Source organism: Zingiber officinale, chromosome 6A (genome assembly GCF_018446385.1).
Source record: "Zingiber officinale cultivar Zhangliang chromosome 6A, Zo_v1.1, whole genome shotgun sequence".
NCBI lineage: Eukaryota > Viridiplantae > Streptophyta > Magnoliopsida > Zingiberales > Zingiberaceae > Zingiber > Zingiber officinale.
Genome location: NC_055997.1, coordinates 110,047,805 through 110,075,351, shown reverse-complemented (window position 1 = coordinate 110,075,351; position 27,547 = coordinate 110,047,805). Strand labels below are relative to the sequence as shown.

Sequence of the window (27,547 nt, the reverse complement as noted above, 5' to 3'; positions counted from 1 at the left end):
AAATATTCTTCAGATTTTTACGAGGACTTAATCGCATAATACCCTGTCGAGCAAATTGGCATATGAAAAGGAAGCTAAGCGAAGCACAGCAGAACGCAACTCGCTCCTCTTTCTCCTCTTCCTTGTTCGATCCCAATAGTTATCAGGGCGCTGGGATCTTCGCTCAGGGTCTTGGAATCGAGGAGGTTTACTCGATAATTCGTTGGAGCGGTTGGTGCATTCCGCGTCACTGTGTTGCTCCCGTCAGCGACTTTGATCAGGCGAGCGATTTTGAAGCCCTGTCGATTATGTGATGGGCGTTTGATTTGTGTTCGATGGAGCGGGAGGGTTGAGTGATTGTACTCGTTGCGGCTGAAGGCATGGCGGCAGCGGCAGATCATGGGAGGGCAGGCAACGTCGAGAGGGACATCGAGCAGGTAAGGGTTTAGGGTATTCTGCGTATAACAATACTACTCTTTTAGTTTGTTTTGTGGAAGAGAAAGAATTTGGCGTTTCAAGTCTGTAGATGTGAGGCTGATTAGTGTATTACTCACTGTAATTTTCTTGTCAACGCTGCAGTTTTCTTTCTCTGTAAATTAGTAGTTTAAGCCTGTTGTAGTAAAAATCTTTCTAACAGCTATATTGAGATTTATTAGAATCTGATTTCAAGCTAAATGCTCGTATTTAAGTGCTCAGTTCATGTTATAAAATCCCAGTTCCTGAGGCATAAGTGTTTCATGTTGCTGTTATATTCTCTCCCTTGAGACTTATTGTGATTGCTGCCTTGTTTTTGTGTTTGTAGCAACTCTTCCAAATACACAAGGAAAAAATTGCTCTGAATTAGTTATCTTTGCTATTTAAAATAGTTCAGTTTACAAACTAAACCAACATGTTCAAGCATTTAACGGAAACCAAATCATATGCCCGAGGAAGTTCTGTAAATCATTAAATGGGCTTTCTCTTGTATGCTCACTGTATGATGGCATGTTTTGAAGTAAAAGTTTCAGTAGGAAGAATAGACAAGCTGCAAACCTCATCAGATCACTAGTTTGAGTTAGATAGCATATGTTGTTAATGATGATCATTGTCCAGGAGGTCAACAATTATTTTTTCAAAAAGTTTTGAAGGGGTAAGATTGAAATAGGAGGATTAAATAATGGTAGAAAACAGGATTTTGTATGCCAGTGGTGAAATTTGTTGAGGTAATTATAGTGTAATCATGAAATTAAGTGTTTCTAGCAACCAAAATCTTTGTTCTTGTGAATCATAATAGCTATTAGCTTCCAAAACTTTGTCATTATCAGATTTGCTGGTTAACTAATTGGACAACATGGTCTAGGCAAGAATAAAATTAATGCATACTAGAAGGGGATAAAAATTCAAAGGCTCAAAGCTCAAAAGAGTACTTTAAATTCTGAACCAAAAGGTTAGCTCCCTGTTAATACTTATGCTGTTGAATTAGGATCTTCTGAAGTTATTATTGTCGAAAAAATAACAAATCAAAAAAAGTTAGGAGATAAATTACTACTGACTGTACAACTCTGAAACATTATCAAAGTACTTTATTTTGTTTATTCTGGCGCTTGGACGTTGTTAATGACACATTTCCTCTGGTGTTTCATATTATTTGTTATTGACTATTCCATCTAATTTTAATATTTTTGTCTGGATTTTTGTGCCCATAGTCTCCCCAATTTCGGAATGATCAAATTGTTTTATTGTGGAAAGAATAGAATATAAATTTCACAGTTCTCGAGAAAGTATATATTATATAAAACAACTGTGAATCTGTGATACATGTGTGATTCCTGCACACATCTAAAATGTGTCTAAACTTCTTTTGTTTCTCTTTTCAATCCTAAGTGGTCTTTAGATTTAGTTGACTTATTCAGGATAGGCAGTGATTGGCCTCAATTATATCATTTGCCTTCTCTGGTTTGGACTTTAACAGGCTAACCTGCTCAGGAAGTTGCTCAAGGATCCTAAACATGTCTGTCACTTCACCATTATTTATTACCACTCCTTTGACTAGGCTTTTTGCAAGTACACATCAGCAACATTTTTCTAGTTTGTGAATTCGTGATGACTGAATTGTGCTAGATAACTTATGTTATTTTTTTTAATGTTTCATAGGAATATACATATATCTTCCTGAACCGTGCCTTTTCTATCTATGCTTTCAGGCTTAATAAATTTGTCTTGCACTTAAACAATAGGATCTTTTCCCCCATCTCTAACAGGCTTTAACTGCATTGAAGAAGGGAGCATACTTGCTAAAGTACGGGCGCAGAGGAAAACCAAAATTTTGCCCATTCCGATTATCCAATGTAAGCTCTATACCTACCTATGAGTAAAAGTTAGCTTTTGACATTTCCATGATGTTGACTTATTGTGCAGTTTCATGTTAAGCTATACTTTTCTCTTTCTGTGCTACTAGGACAAAAATAATCATCCAACAATTTCTTTGATGTTATGTTTAGCTGCATAGATTACAAATGATCAATCAATACACAATTAATTTTGTATTCAAAATCTAGACAAACAAAAGGTTTCATATTGTATAATAATTGTAATTATACTTTTATGCAAGAAATTATACTTGAAATATCATAATTTTCATAAAAGATCAAAGGAATTAAGCATAGAACTAATGAATATCTACACTAAGTCATTGTTCAAGTGACTGTGGATCTTTTCCTCAACCTTGGTTCATCTTCAAAGTCATATTTAAATGCTCTATCAAGGTTGCGTCATGTGTCATGTATAGTCTGTACTTATAAACTATGCCATCCCATGAGATAAATTTGGTTAATAGCACGGTCTGCCATATACATTTTTCTAGTCTTTGTATAATAGTCAAACGTTAGTAACAATTACCTAATGATGTTACTCATAAAAAAAATAATATGATAACACTAATTGTTCTCTCCTCCATCCTCGTCCAATCACTCTTCTTTCTTGTATCTGATGATTTTTCTCTCTTTACCAAACAGTCCAACTGACTTTGTGTATCAATATATTTGATATTCTCAATTGTCACAAAGAGAATGGAGATCTCCCATCAAATCTTTAGATAGAGAATTCTTTGATGCTCATTAACTTTCGTGCCATGCTCACATAATCTGCTTGTTCTGTGTCAATTACTCATTTACTCTACCCACTATGAAGCCCTAGGCAAACACTTCCAAAACTTAACAGCCACACTTTTAATATTCCTGACACCATTGGAAGAGGTTGGAGATAGCTCTAGCATTGTTGGTTGGTTTTGCCACCTACAACTACACATTTATAAATTCAATTTTGCAAGTCCATATTCAAACGTCGAATATCAGACCTCTGAATCTTCCCTATACTCCTTTCTCAACATCAATAGGAGAAAAAGTGAAAAATGTTACTTCTAGCACTCAAAGCTCTCTTCAAGAGTAAAATACTCTTTTCTACAAGTTTGTTGGTCTCCCACAACTTTCAAATGCACCCCATGATCTATCCTAGCCTTTGGGACACTCAACCAGTGACAAATATGCAGCTGCATTGAAATTTCAGCTGTCACAGTACTGAAGTTATTTAAAATCAGCCTAGAATCTCTGAGGATTTATTTGTCTCTCTCTCCCCCCTTTTTCCTTGGCTGGCATTTTTCCCTCAGTTTGAACTTTGAAGGAGACCCTGATGGGAGGTTCATTCCTTTATTCCTCATGACAATAATCATAGTAATAGCATCTTTGATATCACTTAACATGTATTGTTAATTACCTTTATGTTGTTAACCATACTTTCCATGTACTGTTCATTACTACTGATTCATTGTGCCAATCTGAGATTTGCAGGATGAGTCCATGCTGATATGGTTTTCTGGAAAAGAGGAGAAACATCTCAAACTAAGCCATGTGGCTAGAATCATGCCTGGACAACGCACTGTAAGCTTCATTTCTGACATAAAGAAGCATCAGCCAACATAAAGCCTATTGTAACTAACAGTCTAACACCTATGGACTTATTGTTTCTTTTGACAAATACTATAATATGTTGAGAGAAAATGGGGAATCAAATGACATGGTAAATGTAGTATAATAGTATTTAAAGTGACCATAAGTCCTCTCTTGATTTCCTATGTATAACCGTAGGTCAAATACTGAGAAACAACACCAAAAAACTTCTATTTCTTCTTGTTAAACTAATAACAAGTGGAAGATTTTTTACTGTATTATTCCAATCTGAGAATACTCAACATAGTGAAACTATATAACATCAAAAGATAATAAGTGTTTTAAACCATTACTAGCATGCGCTACAACTTAACTAATATATGTAGCAATTCCAGAAGTATTTTAGTGGCAGACATTTTCTTCTTTAATTTGGTGATAAAATCTAAGAACTGTTTTGAGATCTTACTTTTCTAATTGCTATCTTTTTTCTTAGGGAATTTTAATCTTTGTTATGCAAATCGCTGAGGAAACTATTAAGAACTAGGAAACTTATACTTTTGTACTGCTAAGTTTCAATCAAATCTCTGGTATTGAAATATAATGAACCAAAAGAATAAGTGAATATACTTCCTGATCCTGCCTAACAGTGTTGTCAGATAGTATGGGAAAACACCTGAGAAGTATTAATCATATGAAGAAGGCAAGATTATTGGAAGGGTGATTGTTAGGGCAAAATGGTGTAGCCTGGGAAGACAATATAGCTCACTGATGACAGGACTAAAAGAAGCATGATATGACGATACAGTGTGACCGTCCACCATTCTCCCCTCATTCATTTTCATGAATGTCATAAGGGAAAGGTTTTTTCCATGTCAGTTTGGTTCATAGAAAGAACATTAACACTAATCTTAGATCACTTTTTTCCCATCAACAAAAATGAAACAGGTTTAGGTTTGTAAATTTCAAAAGCATTCACTTGCTAATAGTCTAGTTTTTCTAGTTTATGAGTCATGAGTCATACGAGTGCTTATTGTGACCAACAAATATGGCTACTTATGTGCAGGCACAAATGAGGCTGAAATATTTGAAGTCAGGAGAATTATATATCTACCTGCCAGACTATTCAAGGAATATATTGAATTCACCATGATCAAAATTTTAAACAACACATGCAGGGGATCGTTTGGATTGGTCACAATGTAGCTCATAACATGACAATTGATTAAAATCATTTGAAGCAATCATATTTAGCTACAAAAAGATGAAACTGCCCTCGGGGCTATGGTGCGATGGTAAGTGGTGGGATGGGCTCCCTAGGCAATGAGGGTTTGAATCTCACCCAGGTACATTACACCTAAGGAGTTCAAATTACTCGTGACGTACGTCTGCCAAAATCCATCTGCACTTCCTGATTTACCCTAGTGGCGGTGTAAAACTTCTATAGGGCAGGGCCGATCACATCTAAGATTAGTCAGATCATAAGAACGGAATACCTAGATTACCAAAAAAAAAAATGAAACCTAGAACAAATACATTGATTGGTTTTAACTTTTACAAAATTAATTGATATAAACAATCCAATGAAAGATGGTTTTCGTGGGGTCTACCACTTGGTGAATAATAAATATTAAAGGATTGCTTTGAGTACGACTAATGGAATGTGAAGGCACAATCATCATCCTGATCATTTCCCCCTAACTGATGAAGGTTTCTTTTCAGGAAGCTTCTGGTGAGAAATGAAGACAAATGATCAGGGTGACCTTCTCTAGTTTCTTTTAAGGTTTCATAGATTAATGAGGAAAGATTACTGATTGATCTGTATTTGGCACTAAAAGAATTCTCTCAAAATGCAAGATCACCTTTTCAAGCACTATCAGAAAGGATAGTCATTCCTTGGATTTTAAAATCATAATCAAATGGCTAGTCCTTTAACTTACAAAGAGTAACTCTGTCCTTGGAGGATCAACCCATACCAAACACCAACAATGAATGACAAACTAGAGTAACCAGATCATATGCCAAAGTTACAGGGAATTCAAAGTAATTAGAAAAACATGAGTTCTGCTAAAATTTTATGGCTGCCGCAACCGTTTTGAATAATTTAGCAACAACAATGATTGAAGCATTACTTTTCTGTAAAAGCATTTGGATCATGTAATGACTCCTGTATCGTTGACTTCCAGGCAATTTTTCAAAGATATCCCCAGCCTGAGAAGGAATGCCAATCATTTTCTCTTCTATACAGTGACAGATCACTGGATCTCGTAAGTTAGTCAAATCTTCCAGATCATTTCTTAACATGTCCTTGCATATTTACAAAAAATATCATGCCTTTTATATCTTCTTATTTTGTGTTTTCTTGTTCTTTGGTTGCATATTGTTTCACTAAAAATCTTCATTTTCTATTGAAGATTTGCAAGGATAAAGATGAAGCTGATGCCTGGTTTGCTGGATTAAAAACATTGATATCTCGTAGTCATCAGCAAAGACGGAAAACAGAATCTAGAAGTGATGGAATATCATCTGCAACAACAAGTCCAAGGACATACACACGTAGAAATTCCCCTTTGAATTCCCCTTTTGGTAGCAACGATAGCATGGCTAAGGTGCTGTGCCTTTTGGCAAACATTTTGTACTTTTAAATGTTTCTATGCAAGGAAAATTCCAACTAGTATATTTTCCAGGATGGCAGTGAAACTCTTCGATTTCGAAGTCCATATGAAAGCCCAACAAAGAATGGACTAGACAAGTCATTTTCTGATGTCATTGCATATGCTGTACCTGCAAAGAATTTTTTTTCTTCTGATTTTGCTACTGGGTCAGTCCACTCTTTATCTTCTGGGTATTCAGATAGTATAAATGTGCGTACTCGGGGCATTTCTACGGATGCATTTAGGGTAAGTCTCTCAAGTGCAGTCAGCTCATCCAGCCAAGGCTCTGGTCATGATGATGGAGATGCTTTAGGGGATCTATTTATTTGGGGTGAAGGAACTGGAGAAGCAATTCTAGGTGGTGGAAGTCTTAGATTTGATAATCATTCAGGTGTTAAAGTGGATTCTCTTGTGCCGAAACCTTTAGAATCTGCTGTAATATTAGATGTTCAGAATGTTTCTTGTGGTGGAAGACATGCAGCTCTTGTAACCAAGCAAGGAGAGATTTACTCTTGGGGTAAAGAGTCTGGAGGTAGGCTTGGGCATGGAGTAGACGTTGATGTATCTCAACCAAAACTAATTGATGCTCTTGCAGCCACAAATATTGAACTTGTTGCCTGTGGGGAGCGTCATACTTGTGCTGTTACACTTTCTGGTGATTTTTACACTTGGGGGGATGGTGCCTCTGTTTTTGGGCTTCTTGGTCACGGAAATGAGGTGAGCCACTGGATACCAAAAAGGATCAATGGACCCTTGGAGGGAATCCATGTTTCATCAGTTTCTTGTGGACCTTGGCATACAGCTGTTGTAACTTCAGCTGGGCAATTGTTTACTTTTGGGGATGGAACTTTCGGTGTGCTAGGTCACGGAGATTGCAAAAGTGTATCAATACCTAGGGAAGTAGAATCTCTGAGGGGATTACGTACAGTTCGTGCTGCTTGTGGTGTTTGGCATACAGCTGCAGTTGTAGAAGTAATATCTGGAAATTCAAGTTCTAACAACTGTTCTTCAGGGAAGCTGTTTACATGGGGTGATGGTGATAAAGGACGACTTGGACATGGTGATAAAGAGAATAGACTAGTGCCTACTTGTGTTGCTGCTCTGTTTGAGCCAAGCTTCTGTCAAGTTGCATGCGGACACAGCTTAACTGTTGCACTTACAACCTCAGGCCATGTTTACACCATGGGCAGTGCAGTTTATGGTCAACTTGGAAATCCAGAAGCCGATGGTAAATACCCTGTGCGTGTTGAAGGGAAGCTCCTTAAAAATTTTGTCGAGGAGATCTCCTGCGGTGCCTATCATGTTGCTGTCTTAACTTCAAGAACTGAAGTGTACACATGGGGTAAAGGAGCAAATGGTCGATTGGGACATGGTGATACTGATGACCGAAATTCCCCAACATTAGTTGAAGCTTTAAAGGATAAACGGGTCAGGAGTGTAGTTTGCGGCACTAATTTTACTGCAGCAATTTGTATTCACAAGTGGGTCTCTGGAGTTGATCAGTCTATTTGCTCAGGCTGTCGCCTTCCATTCAATTTTAAGAGGAAGCGACATAATTGTTACAATTGTGCACTTGTTTTTTGCCATTCTTGTAGCAGTAAGAAATCCCTTAGGGCTTCTATGGCACCAAATCCACATAAAGCATATCGTGTATGTGACAACTGCTTTATGAAGTTAAACAAGTCCTTGGAATCTGATTCATCATCTCATTCTGCAGCTAACAGGAGAGGAAGCATAATTCAGGGATTGACTGAAATGGTTGAAGATGATAAGTTGGACTCAAAATCAACTGCGCGATTCCCTATGTTTTCTTCACTGGAGTCTTTTAAACAAATAGAAAATAGATCATCTAAGAAGAGCAAGAAGTTTGAATTTATTAGCAGTCGTGTATCACCAATTCCAAATGGAACTCTGCGTTGGGGTGGCCTTAATATTTCAAAATCTTTCAATCCAATATCAGGACCTTCGAAAAAGTTTTTCTCTGCATCTGTTCCCGGGTCAAGAATTGTTTCTAGAGCAACATCACCTGTTTCAAGGAGGCTTAGCCCCCCTCGTTCCACCACTCCAACACCTACACTCGGTGGACTTACTTCTCCAAGAATCCTTCCTGACAACTCAAAAAGTGGAACAGATACACTCAGCCAAGAGGTTATGAGGTTAAGAGCTCAGGTATATATGCATAGTAAATCTTCTATGTGGATATATTCATGTTGCTTTGAGAGATCTGGTCCATTATTCGGTAACACGTATCTATAAAACTAAGTACTTGTTCATTGTAATTAATCTAGAGGTAAGTATAAGCTCTTTCGAGTTTGTTGATTTAAGAACCTTTTAAGTTGGGGGGTGCTGACCTTTCTAATATTGGTAATATGTCCAGAAGAATGTCTGAAAAGTGTATATCACTCAACTCTTCTTGGGTCGGTGGGTGGGTGGGGGATGTCATTAGTTATAAGGCACTGACCTTAGTTATAGATGCTGCAATGGCTGTCAAGAAATGATAGTGTTAGAGTTGGTAAGTAGCTGATAATTTCATGCTAGGAACATGAACTGAAGCTGTTTATTTCTGTCTATCATGATTATCCTATCAATTCAATTTGGTTCAGTAGTATTTACTGTAATCATGGTGAGTAGACCTGAAAGAAAGATATTATTGTTAGCTAGATTATGGCCAAGAAACCACATAATACGTGAACCCATGTTGGTCTGTTGACCATTGCAAGAAAATTATTGGGTAACATGATACTTATATAGTGCTTTTATTAAATATAACAGCGTACATTAGTTTCTCAAATGCTGCAATTTATATATTTATTGTCATGATAGATGTAACATTTGCATCTTTATCTCAAATTGATAGGTGATGAACCTTTCTCGGAAGGCCCATCTTCAAGAAGTTGAGTTGGAAAGAACAACTAACCAGTTGAAGGAGGCTATTTCAATTGCGGCTGAAGAAGCTGCAAAGTGTAAAGCAGCCAAAGAAGTAATCAAGTCACTTGCTGCTCAGGTAAGAATCATTTAATATTAGATTGTACTTTCACTTTTTTATAGCAATCACTCTTCTGAAGTATTGTGCATAAATGGAATTTCAAATAATAAATGTCACATTCCATGAGAGCCCTATCTTCCAATATTTGGGATTTTTTGCTTCTTAGCTTGTAAAATGCAAGAGCAAAACATTAAAAAAAAAACAAAGTGATTACTCCGTGCTAAGCAATACTTCATGAACTATTCAAAGTTTTATACAGCTTCTTTCAAGCCTGTCATATTATCCTATATGTTCCTGTGACAGCAGAAAAGCTTCAGATTATAAATCTGGAAACTATGCACCATTTTCCTTTGACCATCTGATTCTAGTTTGCAAATCTCTAATTCTCAGATCTTCATGTATTCTATCTATATTATACATTTTATTCAAATTGTCTAATAGAGTTCAGGTGTTGGCATCTACATCTCTTCAGCGGCCACGAGTATTTCAGCAGCGTATGCATAAGCTTCTTAGTGATTGTAAACTATCATTCTTAAGTGCATGCATAGTATAGGTGAAAAACTTCTGCATCTTAACCAAGATTTAAAATTTTGAGTTGTGCTGAAATTTCAATTTATGACCTGAAAGAGGAGATTTTTTTCTTCTTCTCTATTTACTCTCGTAGACGGATGAAAGAGCAAAAAAATTAACCAAAGAGGGAAAAAAATAAACAGATCAAGGATAAACAATTAAAAGGAAAAAAAAAAGGGAAGGAATTTAAATTGATGGTTAGAAGTGAAAATTAATAAATAAATTTAAAAATAGAAATGATAATAGATAAATTTATAAAAAATGGAAGTAGTTGCGACCTCGCGGAGGATGCCGTGAGGTTGTGGCTTCATCCATGATATTGTGCGGAATAGAAAATTCTGCCCATGCTGACCGACACAGCACAATATTTGAATCCATGATCTTAACCATGCATAGTCTCATATCTGTGCATATGTATCTTAGATGTTTAAGTTCGATTTAGATTGTTGTTTTTGACATTTTATGTCAGAGATTTGTTATAAGCTAAAACTTCCATATCCTTTATGTCAGAGATTCGTTATAAGCTAAAACTTCCATGTCCTTTTATCTGTACTCTGGATAAACATCCTAGACTGTTCCTCAGCATACACTTTGTGGAAGAATCAAACCCAATCTATAGAATCAAGAAGCGAAGAGATTGCTACAAATTCCAGAAGCTAATAGGAACAATTCCAGGTTTTGTAAAAACACATCAAGAATAACATTTGATTTGCATGACTAAGTGCTTGAACATTTTGAGTGGTCAACTCACCAACATATTCAGTAACATGCTACTAGTGTTTAAGCATGCTTGCTAACTTTTATATCTTGTTTTGGTAGTTGAAGGACATGGCTGAAAGATTGCCAGCAGAAGCAGTTGCGACTTATAAACTCTCTCCTTGGGCATCCTTCAATTCTAGTCCCACCTCAAGTGGTATCTCAGCTGCAGCTGTAGAACGATTAAGCAGCTCGTTAAGTTCTTATGAAACAGATGCAAACGGTGCCAGTGGTGTGCTAATTCCCAATGGACCAAGTTCCACTGGTCGGAATAATGTAGATAGTTCCGCAGAAAGAAACGGAGCCAAAGTAAGTGATCCAGATCCCAATCATGAGACTGAATGGGTTGAGCAAGATGAACCAGGAGTGTATATTACTCTCACTTCTGCCGGAGGTGTGAGAGACCTAAAACGGGTTCGCTTCAGGTTTGTCCAACTTATCTTTCCATCAATATATTTCCAAGCAAGACTAAACTGAAGAGGCTCGTGCACTGTTTTTAATATGGCAATCTACAATTATAATAACATTAGAAGAATGGGATTAGTCATAGTGAGTAGAGAGTTTTTCAAGTAATGTTTCATCTTCTATTTTTCCCTCGCATCTATTTGAATTAATTGGTGGTTTTAAGTTGTATAGTGAAAGGCCTGTTTATGATGTTTGAAGATAGGTGATCATCAACAACAAATATGGCAAGCAACTGATATGTCAATGCTCCACTGAATAAACTATGATTCGAGTCGCTTTTTAAGAAATTATTTGCTGTCATATATACCATTTACTTTGTTTGGTGCAGTCGCAAACGGTTCAGCGAGAAGCAAGCAGAACAATGGTGGGCTGAAAACCGTGCAAGGGTTTATGAGCAGTATAACGTGCGGATGGTTGACAGGTCCTCCACAAATGCTGCAACTAATGAAACATCCCATTGAAATTGACTTGGATAACATCTTCTAGTTTGGAGTCAAGCCAAAATGGGGATGAGAAAGTTCTAACGTAATCAAATTAGTCCTTGTAAATGATGCCAGTTTTTTTTTACACCCCCAGCAAAGATTGGAGGGCCTGGTTATAAAGAGAAGTGGTTGTTAGTCACCATTTTTTTTTAAAAAAAAAAAGGAAAAAAAAATCGAGTATTTTGGGAATGTAAATCCTCTATTGGTCAGCTTGCTTGGATTGTGCATTGTATGATGTGCAGCACGATCTAACAACAATTGAGCAGTAGGATCACATGACCTGATGGAGAATCCCACAGTGCTTGCTCAGAATTATGGTTAGGAGCACTGCTAAGAGTTGAAATTGTGCCTCTGATACAATGAATTGGAACAGAAAAAAAACTAACAATTCCTCCTACATTTTCTTGATGGATTTTTCAATACCATGAAAACTTTACCATCTCGTACTGTTAATATGACATGTTGAATTTCCATGGAGCTTGCATGTATTTTTTTTTGTTGTCCTTTAATGAGTTGGCATACTGTGTGATGACTTCATAACAACATTTACTTTCGAACCTTTGCAATCAATCTCTTATAACAATTAAGCTTCGCCAATGTTCCATTCTTTCTGGGATTATGTGAGTCAAATTTTCAATACCGGGTGGTGTATTGCCTTCGTACAATCTTAACCTTAGCCTGGAAGGTGAACACAATGCCTGTGAATTGTTTTAACTCTTTACATCTTGGCACCAACATTAAGCCAAGTTTTAAACTGTCCACTGTTGGTGTGTTTAATAATCTAAATATTCAGTTATTATGACCTGCCTAATTTTGGAAGTAATCAGGATGGTCTTATAGAAGTTTTTTATCAATCATTCAGATAAATCGAGAAATACAAATGGATCGTACTGATTGTGTCATAAGTAATTCGACTTCTATAGTGTATAAGTGTAATGGGACTTGAGTGAGATTTGAATCATAATTATCTAGGGAGTTTGTCTCACAGCTTACCTGGGAGCATTGTTGGTATATATCTTGAGCTTAAGTAAGGCGGTTACGTTATTTTCCCTCGACAACTATCAATTTTAGACAACAAGTAATCTTTGTCTTCCTAATTGAGTTATGGTCACTTTTCACTCTAATTATCAACATTATTGTTTAGTCCCTAGGGCTTTGGTGTGATGGTAAGTGGTGGGACGAGTTTTGTAGATAGCAACCCAAAACACATTACATCTTAGGAGTTCAAATTACTTATGATGCTGACATTGAATTATCTGTCAAGATTTATTTATATTTTTTGATTTATCTTAATGATCGATAGAAAATAGTTCAATTATTGGGATCATAGAAGCAGATGTGGATTATCACAAAAAAATACTATTATTAAAAAAAAATTTGATGTGATATGCACGACATTATGTCACTTTATTAGTCTTGTTAAGTCCCTGGGGCTATGGTACCACGGTATGACATCGAGGTAGTCTGCAGTTTGAACTTCAGTTATGGCGTAATTGTAGAAATTTTTTCCTCAAATAGGAAGTGCAATTAAAAGATGTTGGAATTCTGAACTGTTCTCTGTGTGCGTTTTTTGATTTATCTTGGTGACAGATGAGAAATTTCCATAGGGTTGAATCGATCTCTCTCAACCATATTTATTAATAAAACTCTTTCAATATGCTAAATAAATAATAAAATAAAATAAATAAATTTAAATTATCAATTTTAATAACTAATCAAACAATTAAAAGTTTCAAACAATCAAACAAGCTTGAATCGAGAGCTTGATAACATCTAAACAAACCAAGCTCAAACCAAGCTCAAGCCAAGCTCAAGCCAAGCTTGAATTGAGAGCTTGATAACATCTAAACGAACCAAGCTTAAGCCAAACTTCAAACAAGCTCAAGCTCATAAAAAATAAACCAAGCCAAGCTTGAACACTCATTTCAAAAGCTTGGTTCATTTTAAGCTCGGCTCGGCTCGGCTCGATTGTCTTATCAAACAAGCTTGAACACCCCAAAGCTCGACTCGGCTCGTTTATAGCCCTGCTCTCAAGGATAGTCAACGAGACTAACTGAGATTAGTCTGATTCATAAATTAAATAATTAAGGAATGTGAATTAGCGGCATTTTTAATTTTAAAAGTTCAAGGATAGTTTTAGAAAAAATATGCAAACTATGATAACTTTCAAACTTTAGACAGCGTTGTCAAAATAATAAAAATTTTGAGGGCAAAATGAAGATTTTACATTTCTAGCTTGCTCTCCTCTTTTTCTTGGCCCCCAAGAGAGTCTCTTTCCTCTGCATCTCCCGATCCGTCTCCAAATCCCTCTGCTGCATCGACATGGACGTGAAGATCCGCGAATTCTTCGACTCCGTCGGCTCTTTCTTCACCGGAGGCGATAATATTCCATGGTGCGACCGCGACATCATCGCCGTAAGTCTTCCGGCCAATGCCCCCCTCTGGCTTTCTCGTCATGGTATTGGTTGTTGATCCGGACAATTAGGGTTTCCTCACAACGCTATGCTATTTCTTAGATCAGATTACCTCCTTTATTTGTTTACTTTTCCTGATCACTATGCTTCGCCTTTCCCAGGGGTGTGAGAGAGAGGTCGCGGAGAGTGACAGTTCAGAGACCAAGAACGAATGCCTCATGAGATTATCTTGGGCGCTCGTTCATTCCAGGCACCCGGAAGATGTGAATCGTGGAATTGCTATGCTTGAAGGTACCTATATCACCTGTCGCCTATGAGAATTCGCAATAAAATACAATAAAATAAATCCCCTGTGCATTTCTGTTGGTCATATGGTTAGAAATCTTGTTGTTCTTAGCGAACTGCAATCTTGTTACGTTGATAAATTACCTGGTTGCAGCTTCTTTGGATAGTTCGGCAAGTCCACTGCAAACTAGGGAGAAACTGTATTTGTTGGCTGTCGGGTTTTACAGAAATGGAGATTACTTGAGAAGCCGCCAGATCCTGGAACAATGTTTACAGGTATGTTGTTATTGTGATACACGCTTATTGCCAAAGCATTATTTTAATCAACATATTTTGTTCTACCTAGCTGTTTAATTTTTATAAAATGGAGACACGGGAATGCCATAGTTCAAATACTTTTTGCTGGTTTAGGAAAAAATGAAATTGCATATGCTATGTAGTCGCTCACTCTACACACCATAATCAAATCATGACTCACATAATCAATTACCAATCTAATTAAAATAACTCGAGTAATCATTTAATGGTAGAACTAGCTAAAAAATACACAATATATGTTTTTTCCCCAATGAGAACATCATAGTTCAAATGATCACCACTTTTCCTATTCAAAATAGACATCATTAAACATTAATTTTGTTAAAATATTTTGAATACAAGCATGCAACTATAAAACCTACAAAACAATCAAGGGTAGAAAGATTTTGGTGATAGGAATGAATTCAATATCTACCAAAAATATAATCAATTTTCTTTTCTCATAGTATAAGACATGCTATGCGAAACAAATAAAAGAAATTGAATAGACCATTCTAACAAGTGTATTCTAGGGCATTTTAAATATTCATTACTCTTTAACCAATAATGAAACAAGTTAACATGTTCACTATGTTATTATTCATTTTGCTGAAAAAAAGTAGTTATGTTCCTGAGACTAGTTAAGCATACTATGTTTTTTGCCAAAATTTGAAGAAACCATTGAATGCTACCAAGATCCTGGTAACGACTTGAGATCTCAATGCTTGGGTTGCGCACATTTGCTGCCATGCCCTTGAGTCTGCCAATGCGGTTTTCCTTTCCTTTATTTTTTTGTTTCCTTTTGAGCTTACTCTTTTGCCTTTTCCTGAAGTAAGATGGTGCATGCTCTATTTGAATGTAAACAAGTATATTTTTTTCATTTCATACGGAAATATTATATAGCACTTGCAGTGAGAATGGAACTTGTAGGAGCCAAGAGCGTTTGTACTCTTTGTTTGACATGTTTGAAAATGAAAATGAGAGGAGCCATTTTAGCATGTCAATGAATGGGCTAATGTTGAATGACTCACTTTCTTTGAACAAAATGGGAATTTCTCATCTGAAATACTGCCTTTGATTTCTTTTTTTAATAGTAAAATTACTCCCTAGCTCTCTCAATAACTAGGACTGCTGCTATTGTTCATACCTCTGTTTGCAATGGTAAAATTGTGTGGATTATGACATCTCCTGCTGCAATAGCCTCATTGGGGGATCCTCATGACTAGAGCATAGCTATATTTTAAAAAAAATAAATTGTGATTTTAATATGCATCATGATTTTTTATTGCAGTAGTGCATTTGGTTAACAGAATGAATAAGGAATAAAATATATATTTCTAAAATAATGAAATAGGAAAAGAATAGTCTAGGAATGTACAAGGAATAGAATAGGAACAGATTTTCTCCTTAATTTGGTCTATAGAAGTGTTATGTGGAATATACAAAGAATAGTTTTCACAATAATAAAGTATTCTTATATAAAATATTTTATTTGTTTTGTCTAACTTACACAATCTGCCTAGTTGTTATGGACCAATAATCTATCTTGCTTGATTGAGCCAATCAACCTATTGGTTTGCTCTCCTGGTCTGATTGGCCTTATCGGCTTCATAGGCCCTAGGCTTGACCAACTTATAAAACTTGCTCAGCCTTCTTAACCTGCCAGTTTGCTTGGTTGATCCCACCAAGTGCTTGACTGGTTGACCTGCCTGACTAGCTTGACTTATTTTGTCTAATTTGTTTGGCCACCTTGATCAGCCCATTTTTTCCCCACCTTGCCTAGTGCACCCAGCCTAACTAGTCTGCTCAATTGGTAGACCACCTCGACTGGCATGCTCGATCACTGATCTCGTTGGGTCCCAACAATTTGGCTCATGTTCATGGTATATATTTTTAAAATGTTGAATAGATTAAGAATATACATTATTTGAAGAAATGAATACAGATAGTTATTCATGGAACTTAATAAGGAATAATTATTTTTCATAAATTAGGAATATAATTCCATGGCAATTGGTATTAGAAGGTCATTTTTTACAATCAGATATATGAATGTTAATTCCATGTGAATTCATAGAAGAATAGAATATCTATTCTCATGACCAGAATGCACCATTAAATTCACTCTAACTGGTTTCTAAACATATTATTTTTTGTTGTGCTCATCAAACCAATTCCTTTACATAACTTAGGTTATTCTATTAAGTTCAATTTAATTGGTTTCTGTATCCATGTATTTCCAAGATATGTTCTAATATTTATAAGTTTGTGCAAAACATCCTGAGATGTCTTCATTTGAAGTTCCACTATTTATGAAGGATATAATTATCAATTCCTTAGTCTGATTGAAGCAATCATAAAACTGGTAATGTTACAATACTAAGGTGCACAAAAGAGAACAAGAGGTGCTCTGGTTATGACGTTGTACCCTGCGCAGGCTCTTATCAATTAAGTGGTACCGTTCACCCAAAAATCCCTTCGGGGGTTTCTGATAAGGGGTCGTTTCGGCGGTGATGTCGGTCACTATAAAAAGTTTACCCATACAGTTTTTTTTTTTTACAACCGAACCAGGGGTGCTCTGGTTATGACGTTGTACCCTTTGACTGAGGTGCCAGGTTCGAGCACCCCCCTGCGCAGGCTCTTATCAATTAAGTGGTACCGTTCACCCAAAAATCCCTTTGGGGGTTTCTGATAAGAGGTCGTTTCTGTGGTGTCGGTCACTATAAAAAGTTTACCCATACAGTTTTTCGCCCGTGATTTATCTCCTCCGTGTTAACCTTGGGACGGGTTGGCGGGGGCGTTGGGCGCGAGCGTATTCGCCTTTTGCCACAAAAGAGAACAAAAGGACATTTTATCTCAAAACTAGAATCTCTATGCACAAAATCTGAAATAAATATCAAATATTGTCCAACAACCTACTTATTTTAGTTAATTAAATGGTTTGAGATTAACTTTTTCAAATTGTTGATTAGTAATACAAGGGTTTGAACCTTGTTCCAAACTGGGGTTTTGGTCCTTGGCCTGAACAAAACAAAATGTGTGGTTTCACCCGTGCTGACATATGAGTGAGAATTTACCCAGAGGCAAGAACACTTATATGTGACTGGTGTTGGAGAAAGCTTTGCTTGATGTGGATGAAGCCTCAGCATATCCTGTCACATTGCAGATGGTGCAAAACTCTGGTAAGATCGTGCATATGTCACTGATGCCCTTTCTGTTTCTCGGTATGAGAGGAAATCTCATCTGTGATGGTCAGCCTTGCACGATCTCTAATCCATGTGCTAAACCAAAAAATCTCTAGATAATGTTTTTGAGTAAAACAAGGATCTGATTTTCACATTTTGACCGAAGGCAAAATGTTTTGTTTGGTCCAAGGCATGCTCAGAAATGAAGAATTGGATCATCTATCTCACTATCTGTATAAAGGCCACCACGTTAACATTTCATATCCAATTTTCTTGGATGAAGCTTTTATCATTTAAAAGTTTAATTTTTAACTCAATTTTTGTTTTGTTTTGTTTTGTTTTTTATTCATTTGTAGATGGCACCTGACTGGGGACAAGCCCAAACTCTGAAGAAGGTAGTGGAAGATCGAATTGCCAAAGGTAAAATAAGACATCGACATCGTTTGTATTCACTTCCGGAATTTGTAAGTTGATCTTTGGTTCTTGCAACAGATGGTATGATTGGCATCGGAATTGCGGCAACTGGGGTGGGTCTTCTGGTGGCTGGGATCGCCGCACTTGCAACTCGGAAGTAGTTGGTTCCTTAATTGTCACAAAAAACCTGCTTTTTTTCCCCTTGTTCTCTGAATGCTTATAGTTTCAACTTTACTACGTCCGATGCTGTATGAGTAAAATGCTCTCGTGCCAAGTGAGTGCTAAAACTCTGTTAACTCGTTGAGCGAGTGAAGGGTAAAATTCTCAAGTTCTAACTTTCTTTTATGCCATAGAAATATCAATTTTCAAATATAAAAAAAAACATTTATATTTGGTTCTATTATCTACAGAAGTTGAGCCTAAATTTCAATTTGCCTGTCTATATTTTTTATTTTTTTCAGATGAATTATGGGAGTATTGTTTGTTTGGAAATGATTTTTTAAAGAAGTAAATTTTGAAATTTGAAAAAAAAAATAGAATAAACATGCAGCAGTATGTTGGACAATTTATTAGTAGAATTGTATGGTAAACGTTTTCTTTTTAAAGATTGCAATATTTTTTTTTTATTTTTTTTAAAAAATAATATAAATTATATAAATTGGAAATTGAAAGTTTTATGTTAATGTGGGTATTTTTTAAATATCCAATGTCGCATTCTACCTCTTAGATTACTAGATCTGTTTTTATTTTAAAAAATACTTTTAGTATGTGTTTCTATGTGCTTGGTCTGCTGGAATAGGATGAATATTTTAGAAGTCAGTCTTTAGGTATAAATTATATTTTAAATTTATCCAATAGATAGATTACAAGCAAAATAGTCTACTTTCAAAATTAATACATAAATTATGAGGAAAATATTTACTTTCAAAACGATTCGGTGAAATTTAAACATCTGGACTTATAAAAAAAATACAAGGTCTGGGTTGAAAATATATCATGACCACGGCTACGAATGGATGCGTCTGTAATCATTAGTTCGACGATCTTTGATAGGTCAACTCATAATTTTATCGTCTAAGACCGTTATAATTCAACCTTTGAAATTATCTGAATAACCTTTGAATTATCGATTCAGAGTTCGTTCGAGATTATTATTTAAGAACTATAAATTTATATAAAAAGTTATAAAGAAGGACTTGTAGTTATTTAACTTGTCTATATGTTCTTACTTATTTATTTAACTTATCTATATGTTCTGACGATTTTAAAAGAGTATCTCAAACTTTAGAAGCATTTTGAGTATTGACCTTACTTAGATTTATCATCAATAAATTGAATGTTATGATTCTCATTTGGATTAATTATTTTTTTACCTTTTTGAGATGAACTTTCTCTTTCCATTATAATTAAAGAATTGATGTCAAAAACTACATAGATTTTGAAATTGAGAGATAAGGGTAGAAAAGATAATGTTAAAATAATGAAAAAAACTTATTACTTATAAAATTTAGAGAATAACGGATATTAAAACATATGAGCAAATAATTTCAACCGTTCATCAAGATCGAAATTAGTTTTATTTCTTTTCTCTAAGTTTTTATTACAAAGTTGAAAAAAATGGACCCTACCGAACTAGTTACTATTCAAGCGCCATAACTCAGATCAATAGGTAACCCGCCTGTTGACCCCGGGTGGGTCCGATCAGGACCCGTGGGAATTTTATACTCGTGGAATTTTTTTTAAAAGCTATAATTTTTTTTTAAAAAATGAATTTTGGCTACTTAAAGGTTTCAAAAAGTTTATGATAAGTATTTTTAATTGTTTTTTTTTTTTGAAATCTAGTTCCTGAAAAATACTTCTAAGGAAAAACAAATCACAACTCAAATCTAGTTCATTCAATTGTATTTTTTTCCTTTTATTAAAAAATATAGAAAATATATAGTGATTTATAAATATTTATTATCTTAATTTATTCCTAATATATAACAAATAATAAAATAATATAAATTCCATATATTAACTAAACAATATTTAATCTAATTTACTAGGACAACTACATATTGTGAGCTTGACAGAAATTCAAGTTCAGTAAACAAGCTAAACTCAACTTAGCTGAGCTCATTTACACCCCTATTTAGTTGTGGTTGCTCAAGAAAAAGTTACCTTTTCGATTCGATTGATGCAGATTTTTCCTATAGAATTTTATTGTTGTGTATATATTTTTTTTCTATAAACCATCAACAACAGAACCTTCTATTTCAACTGTCTGTAATCAGTGGCATAATCCAATTCATGCATTGATCTCGCCCATATCCTCAGTGACCGATACATCAAATAATTATAAAACCAAACTGTTAACCAATAGCCGATCTCCTTTTAGAGAATTTGTGAAAACCAAAAACTCCACCTTCATGATCTGAATGGCAAAACATTTGTGTGACTTTCTCGTGGCTTACTATTTCCTTTTCTTGTCTTTCTTCGCTCTTTTAGGGAACAGTTCATATCCCTCGAGATTAACCTCGATATGCATTCGTTCCCAAAGTCGGCCAAATTGATCATGAAACACCTCTTGGTACCACTGCTTAATCTCGGAGTACAAGAAATGAGGATTCTCACTCCAGGCATCTTGCAACTTGGCTCGTGTATCAATTACTTTTGAACCAATTTTGAGTCGATTCAGAAGATCCCCGACGCGTCTTTGGCCGAGAGCTTCAGGCCTCAGCATGCTCGATGGTGGAGAGGCCAAGAACTTCTGAACTGATCTTAGACATGGCAGAACATTCCCTTCCAGCAATGCCGAAGCAAATACTGACAGCCGAAGGGTAATATTCTTAATGGGTATGCTGTGCAATGGAAGCTCCCAATTATGTGCGCCAAAAGTAGGAGTCACCCAGCACAAGACCTGGTCACTTAGAGGTTCATAGTAAGGTTTTGGATCAGTAAGAGGAGCTGAGAAAGTGCAAAGAGAACTGGCATATTTTACAAGCCAATCCGACTTGACGGTGGTCACTCCATATAGATATGGTCTTTTCATCTGAAGAAGCTCAGTATAAACCAGAAATTCTGGTGCAGCCGGAGCAACAGAAGACCACCGGTTCAAATATACAACATCCTTCATGTTGCAAGATTGATATTTGATAGCACGGATCATCGTATCATTCTCTGAAGATTGTTTGATTGCACGAATGCGCTTTGCAACTCTATCAGCCCAACCAGCGGAGATTGATTGTGATATGAGCTCTTCTTCCATCATTTGCAAGGGGTTCTTGTGCGAGTGCGTCCTCCAAGAGCGTTCTACATCTTCAAGAGAACCATGATTCCACGAAAATTCCTCGCAAAACTTGCTCTGGTGAAATAGAAGTTCTAGAAGCTGTTTCCTTAATTTAGACATCTCTTCCATTGTTTTCATATGCAGTAAATTATCTCTGCAGAATATAACCGGGCTTTCAGAGATCTCGAATAACTGCAAGGCATATGCAATAGTTAAAGCATCACTACTGAGATTTGAAAGTCTTGCGCGTGCTTCTCTTGCCATTTTTTTGAACTTCTTTTTCCTCAGTTTCTCCTCTTTATCTTTCTCGGCATCAGTATCCCCATTGGTCGATTGCTTCTCGGTGAATTGTGTGACTAAGGGATTTGGAAAGCTTAATGCTGCAGCAGCAGCGACGGCATATCCCAATACAAGGTTAGCCCGGTCATATGCTCTCTGATTCCGCAAGATTTTGATAACTATAAGAAGCATTCGAGAATGACGAGGACTAATGGGATATTGTATCATTGCTCTACCCATCGGTGTAAGTCTACCCTGCATATCAAGGGCTTCAAGAGCTCTTAAGCAGCGTTCAGCTTCCAACAAAGCTTCATGGTCGGGGCAAGTTGGAAATGGGAAATTTGCAACCTAAAACAAAACTTTATATTAACTTAAAATGAAACAAAGAACTATCAAGAAATGCAGAAAAGCTATATATATTCAGAAACTTGCTGCAAGTTAGCACCTTATCAATACCCAATGACTTCATCAGAAGGGTAACTCCATCGACTGGAACTTTGGATATCTCAGGGCATGAAAATTTAGGGAAAATCTCATCTTTACTGAAAGCTGCAGATGAATATAGGCGGTAACAATGTCCTGGTGCAGTTCTCCCTGATCTTCCCGCACGCTGAGCAGCTGATGCTTTGCTTATCCAACTAACTTCATACGTGGCCATCCCATTGGAGTGATTGTAATTCTTGATTTTTTCTTTCCCTGTATCGATCACATATTTTATGCCAGGGATGGTTAAAGAAGTCTCGGCCACATTAGTAGCTACAACTACCAGTCTTTCACCCTGAGGTACATCTTCAAACACTCGAAGCTGTGAAGAAGCAGGGAGCATTGCATAGAGAGGCAAAACATACAATGGGCTGACAGGGAGAGGAACAGATTCTACATGTTTTCCCAAGTCAAAAGTAGGTGGACAAGATTCAGCACCATAATTGGGTTCACATGAATTCCCTGATAAAGCATCAAAAGAAGATTTCAATGAAGACAGATTCCCAACTTTTTCTAGAAAACCTAACACAGACCCACTGTTCTTTGGTTCTGCTAACTTGGCAATGCCTTCATCTTCTCTATCATATTCAAGATCACTCTCGGTCTCTGAGTCAGTCGCTTCAGAATAAACAAAATCAGCTTCGTCTTCATAAGAACTAACTCTATCATTTTGCTCAGTCAAATCATTTTCAACCTCAAATGCCTCATCAATTTCCTTCATATTTTCTTCTGAGTTTTCAGCCGATTCGTTGCCTACCTGTTTTGAACTCCTAGTAAGTTGTTGTGAAGCTTTACGTAATTTCTTGCACACAAACTCAACTTCCCTCTGTCCAGTGACAAACACAAGTATTCCACCTGGCGGAAGCTTCTTATGGATGGCAATAACCTTCTTATAAGCTTGTCCTAAGTAATCTTCAGAAGTTCTTTTGGAAAAGTGAATCGTCACTGGAAATTGTCTAACAGGAACCTGTATAATAGGTGGGCTCTGATCAAACAATTTTCTGTTTGAAATGAAGTCCTCAACTTGTAAAGTAGCACTCATAAGCACAAGCCTCAACTCAGTGACCATGTTTTCAGGTCTAATTGTTGCTCCAGAAAGTATCTTATTTTGCTGATCAGCATATAATTTCTGCCATTTTTTTTTTATTAATTGATGACAGACAACTAAAGTGTTTGTTAGAAAAAAAAAATATGCATTGTACATGTTTCTAACCTGGCGAAGCTTTATGATTCGAGAAAGCATGCCAATGAGTATATCAGTATTCAAGCTCCTCTCATGAGCCTCATCAAGGATGATTACAGAGTATCGCTTTAACAAGAAATCACTCTGCAAACAATGGAGCGCATTGAAGAAGCAAATAAATAAAATATAACAAAACGTAAATAGTTTGTTTGTTACTAAAAATGTAAATAAAATTGAAGGATACAATGGATCCACATCATACATGGGTGATCAGGGTAATTTCAACTAAAACATGATTTATAACATTTAACAGTTGGGGAAAGGCTTTGCCTCTAGGACACTGAAATGACTGATAATTCAATGATATAGAAGAACAAATTATAATCTACAAATAATTATGTTATATTTCAAATTATTATATGATTAGAGGGGACATCTTGATATCAAAAAATTTCTTTTCTGCATCTACCAATACATATATTTAATAGATAAATTTCAGGAAAATTCATGCAAGAACCTGAATTTCTCGAAGAAGAATTCCATCCGTCATGAATTTAATGGAGCAGCTTTTTCCGATCATCTTGTCATGCCTAACTTGAAAACCAATCTCTTTTCCAAGCGAGAGTCCTAATTCAAATGAAACACGCTTGGCAGTAGCAAGAACTGCAACACGTCGTGGTTGAGTCACCCCAATTAGTCCATTTCTATCGCTTCGAATACTTGAACCATAGCCAGCTTCATATAGGAACTGTAACAATCCATTCCTGGATATTAGCAGCAATATACTATGAAAAGAAAATATAAGGTTAGATTATATCATATCTATCACTGAAGGAGTCTCTTGTACTCCGTGTACCCCTTCCTATTTCAAAGTCAACATTTTATCCATTAATTTAAAGCCATGACAATTAAATATACAATTCAAATAACCAAAAAAAATTAAAAGACATATGTAGAGTTTTCATAAATTTCATGTATACAAAACTAGAAGATTAATTTTGTGTTGATATAAATTCCAATAGTAATTTATTTTATGAATTCAAACAATGGACTAAGATGTAGATTTTGAAACTGAAGGGGGTACACTGGATACCCCACTTCAAATGGGTAGATATTTGTAGGGATGTAAATGAACCAAACGGTTCGCGAGCTATTCGGAGCTCGATTCGGTAAAAAGCTCGTTCAAGTTCGTTCATTTATCTTATCGAGCCGAGCTCGAGCTCGATTTCGAGCTCAACAGTTTTATCGAGCCGAGCTCGAGCTTAAGGATATTCGGCTCGTGAGCTCGCGAACATGTTCGTTTATAGGCTCGTGAGCCAAAAAAACGAGCCTTAAACGAGCCAAAAAACGAACTCTAAAACGAGCAAAAAAAAAACGAGCCTTAAAATGAGCTAAAAAATGAGCTCTAAAACGAGCCAAAAACGAGTTCTAAACGAGTCCGAAAACGAGCCCGAGCTCGCTTAACGAGTTAGGCTCGTTAACTTTGATAATCGAGCTAATAACGAGCCGAGCTCGAACTGTTCGCGAGCCTAATAATTCTAAAACGAGCCGAGCTCGAGCCTTGTGATAAAAGCTCGATTCGAGCTCGAGCCGAGTTCGAGCCCGAATATAACTTAAACGAGCCGAGCTCGAGCCTAATACTGTTCGGCTAGGTTCGGCTCATTTACATCCCTAGATATCTGTTACCCAAAATATTATTGGCACGAGAAGATGTAACTTCTGGAATAAAGAATCCTTACCTGGGGAACCTGTGTAGTTTTGCCACAACCTGTTTCTCCACATAAAATTACGACAAAGTTTTCATTAATAGCTTCCATTATTTCTTGTTCCATCATGATTATAGGGAGATCTTTCCTTTGTTCTTCAACTACCTCTGGCCGTGATACATGAACCACAGTGGAAGGATTAGCATATATCCGGCCAGTTAAATCAGTAATGCTTTTTATTTCTTGACACTTTTCTACTGAACCATCTGTAATATTGTCCTGAAAGAAGATTAAAAAGTTAGATGAGTGAAGCAGGTAAGAAGAAAGTTATTTTAAGTGGAGAAAGAAATCTTTCAAGGAAAATTGTTTGACCGGATCTTATCAGAGGAAATTTAACCAGATTAAATATTATCAGATTCATGTTTGGACCAAATAGATTGAACATCTTTTCTGGTAAGAGAACAAAATGATCAAAGTTCAGTTTTCTTTATGCATAAATGTTTACCTCTGTAATCTTGTCATGTCCCTCACGGCTGCATGAGATTGTAGAAGAATGATCCTGATCAACTATCATGCAAGAACTTGCATTCTTTTCACCAACTTCTGTGGAGAGTGAATCCACAGCAAGAGTCATTTTACTAGTCTTGTCAATTTCTTCCCCACAAATTGTTGGAGGAATGAGGCTATCAACACAAGAAAGAAGTAGTAGATCCTGAATAGAACCATCTTCTAAAGAGGTTTCAGTCTTATGAGAGTCAGTTTGATTGCCCTTTCTATTCAATGCAAAAACGTCCTCAGGCACCTCTAGACCAACTTTCATGAGTTGCACAGCACGAAGGCGTCTTTCCTTGAAAGTCTCAGCCTACATCATAATTTGTTAGTCAATAAAAAAATGTATTATCTGACAATAACCTCAAAAAAAACATTACTGAATAACTACATACTCGACCAATAGTTCCTGAAGATTGAAGAAGAGAATATGCACTATCTGATATCTTATGCTTCCTGCAACAAGTACTCAGGTAAATTGAATGCTCAGTGTCATAGTAATATGCCAAACAAGATAGGAAAAAAATAACTGATGAAAAAGACTGAGAAAAGCATACTCGAGAATCTTAATACTTTTTTCTTGCAAGATCTTTTGTTGTTTCTCCTCCTGGCATGACACAATTTAAATTCACAGAATGCATAAATAATAAAAGACCAACAAATAAAGGAAATAATGTAATTCACCTCCAATTGTTTTAGCTTCCTTTGTTTTGATTTGCTCAAAGTTGAAGGTTCCTTCTTTGTATGCTTCTTACAAGGCATAAAACAAAAGCAACAAAATTTTCACTACTAGAGAAGGAAAAGGGAGTAGCAACAGCAAAATTGGGAAAAACATGTGATTAACATTCAATTGTTTAGTACCTTAATCTTTGACTTGTCCTTTCTCTTCCCTGGTAAAATGATCGCATTGCTTCCATCTCCCACTTGACTGAAGACGAAGAAACCAACAAACTTAATAATTTGATTCCTACAAAGACTACCATATGAAATGAAAACAGAAAGTCAGGGGGAAAATGAACATACTTCCAACTTTCAGGAAATTCTAGTGGTATGCCCAATTCAACAGCTGCATTCCGAGGTTGACCAGGGTTATTTGCATCGAACCTCATTCTCCCTTGATCTTTCTCAAACTAGTAAAACTTCACTGACCAGGTAGATGGGGTAAAGAATAATGCTAATATCAGCCAACAAATTTTTAATATTGTAGAGAAGGAAAGGAGTAGAGAGTTGAATGGAAAAAGACCTGGTATTCTTCTTCCTCCGAAATCGACTGCAGTTTCTCTCAGAAACGGCAGAGCGACGAGCGACGAGCGACGAGCGACGATCGGCGCGCGGCGAGCGGCAGCCGGCGGCGGAGTTGGCAAACGCTAAGGGCCGGCGCAACGGGATTCGCCGCTGAGTGCGCGGGGTTTAGATTTAGGGCTAATTAATAAAATAAAAAATATATCAAACTTTTTAAATTGTATTAGATTTTTTCGTAAATTTTACTTTTCTTAACATTTTTAAACTATTCTAATTTTAGAATAAATAATATTTTTTTAGTGAATTAATTTCTTAAGATGACACCTAAATTTAAAATTGGCAGACAAAACTATTTTTATTGTGGCTAAATATGATAATGAAATTAGATTAATATGTCATCGATTAATTTGGATTCCACCAATTTTGA

At 36.2% G+C, this 27,547-nt stretch overlaps 3 protein-coding genes across 5 annotated transcripts; 2 read left to right on the top strand and 1 right to left on the bottom strand.

Moving 5' to 3' along the window:
• Positions 1–72: 72 nt before the first annotated feature.
• LOC121997405 (PH, RCC1 and FYVE domains-containing protein 1-like) lies at positions 73–11,960 on the top strand. Its single transcript, XM_042551796.1, has 9 exons — positions 73–416; positions 2,220–2,306; positions 3,804–3,893; positions 6,086–6,166; positions 6,314–6,508; positions 6,587–8,722; positions 9,411–9,557; positions 10,929–11,290; positions 11,659–11,960. The coding sequence occupies exons 1-9, from the start codon at positions 360–362 to the stop codon at positions 11,789–11,791; spliced, it is 3,288 nt and encodes a 1,095-aa protein (XP_042407730.1). The 5' UTR covers positions 73–359; the 3' UTR covers positions 11,792–11,960.
• A 2,089-nt stretch (positions 11,961–14,049) lies between these two features.
• On the top strand, positions 14,050–18,807 carry LOC121997404 (mitochondrial fission 1 protein A-like). Its single transcript, XM_042551795.1, has 5 exons — positions 14,050–14,227; positions 14,388–14,517; positions 14,666–14,787; positions 18,350–18,413; positions 18,486–18,807. The coding sequence occupies exons 1-5, from the start codon at positions 14,135–14,137 to the stop codon at positions 18,566–18,568; spliced, it is 492 nt and encodes a 163-aa protein (XP_042407729.1). The 5' UTR covers positions 14,050–14,134; the 3' UTR covers positions 18,569–18,807.
• Positions 18,808–20,637: 1,830 nt separating this feature from the next.
• On the bottom strand, positions 20,638–27,300 carry LOC121997402 (ATP-dependent RNA helicase DEAH13-like). 3 transcript variants are annotated; one of them, XM_042551793.1, is made up of 12 exons: positions 27,122–27,300; positions 26,902–27,022; positions 26,740–26,806; positions 26,563–26,628; positions 26,436–26,485; positions 26,274–26,334; positions 25,835–26,191; positions 25,363–25,608; positions 24,141–24,371; positions 23,654–23,767; positions 22,403–23,569; positions 20,638–22,305 (listed from the first exon to the last, which is right to left on the bottom strand). In XM_042551793.1, exons 2-12 carry the CDS (start codon positions 26,985–26,987, stop codon positions 20,863–20,865), a joined length of 3,888 nt encoding a protein of 1,295 aa, XP_042407727.1. In that variant the 5' UTR covers positions 26,988–27,022; positions 27,122–27,300; the 3' UTR covers positions 20,638–20,862. The 3 variants fall into 3 exon arrangements, with proteins under 3 accessions (XP_042407727.1, XP_042407728.1, XP_042407726.1); XM_042551794.1 differs by having other exon boundaries at positions 26,563–26,625; XM_042551792.1 differs by having other exon boundaries at positions 22,403–23,767.
• Positions 27,301–27,547: the final 247 nt, after the last annotated feature.

Coding starts and splice junctions, on each gene's coding strand:
- LOC121997405 (XM_042551796.1), top strand. CDS start 360: ATGGCGGCAGCGGCAGATCATGGGAGGGCAGGCAACGTCGAGAGGGAC. Junction 2,307..3,803: donor GCCCATTCCGATTATCCAAT/GTAAGCTCTATA, acceptor TGAGATTTGCAG/GATGAGTCCATGCTGATATG. Junction 8,723..9,410: donor TTATGAGGTTAAGAGCTCAG/GTATATATGCAT, acceptor TCAAATTGATAG/GTGATGAACCTTTCTCGGAA.
- LOC121997404 (XM_042551795.1), top strand. CDS start 14,135: ATGGACGTGAAGATCCGCGAATTCTTCGACTCCGTCGGCTCTTTCTTC. Junction 14,518..14,665: donor TGGAATTGCTATGCTTGAAG/GTACCTATATCA, acceptor ACCTGGTTGCAG/CTTCTTTGGATAGTTCGGCA. Junction 14,788..18,349: donor TCCTGGAACAATGTTTACAG/GTATGTTGTTAT, acceptor ATTCATTTGTAG/ATGGCACCTGACTGGGGACA.
- LOC121997402 (XM_042551792.1), bottom strand. CDS start 26,987: ATGAGGTTCGATGCAAATAACCCTGGTCAACCTCGGAATGCAGCTGTT. Junction 26,629..26,739: donor AGGACAAGTCAAAGATTAAG/GTACTAAACAAT, acceptor ATGCCTTGTAAG/AAGCATACAAAGAAGGAACC. Junction 22,306..22,402: donor AGTCATTGGGTATTGATAAG/GTGCTAACTTGC, acceptor GTTTTGTTTTAG/GTTGCAAATTTCCCATTTCC.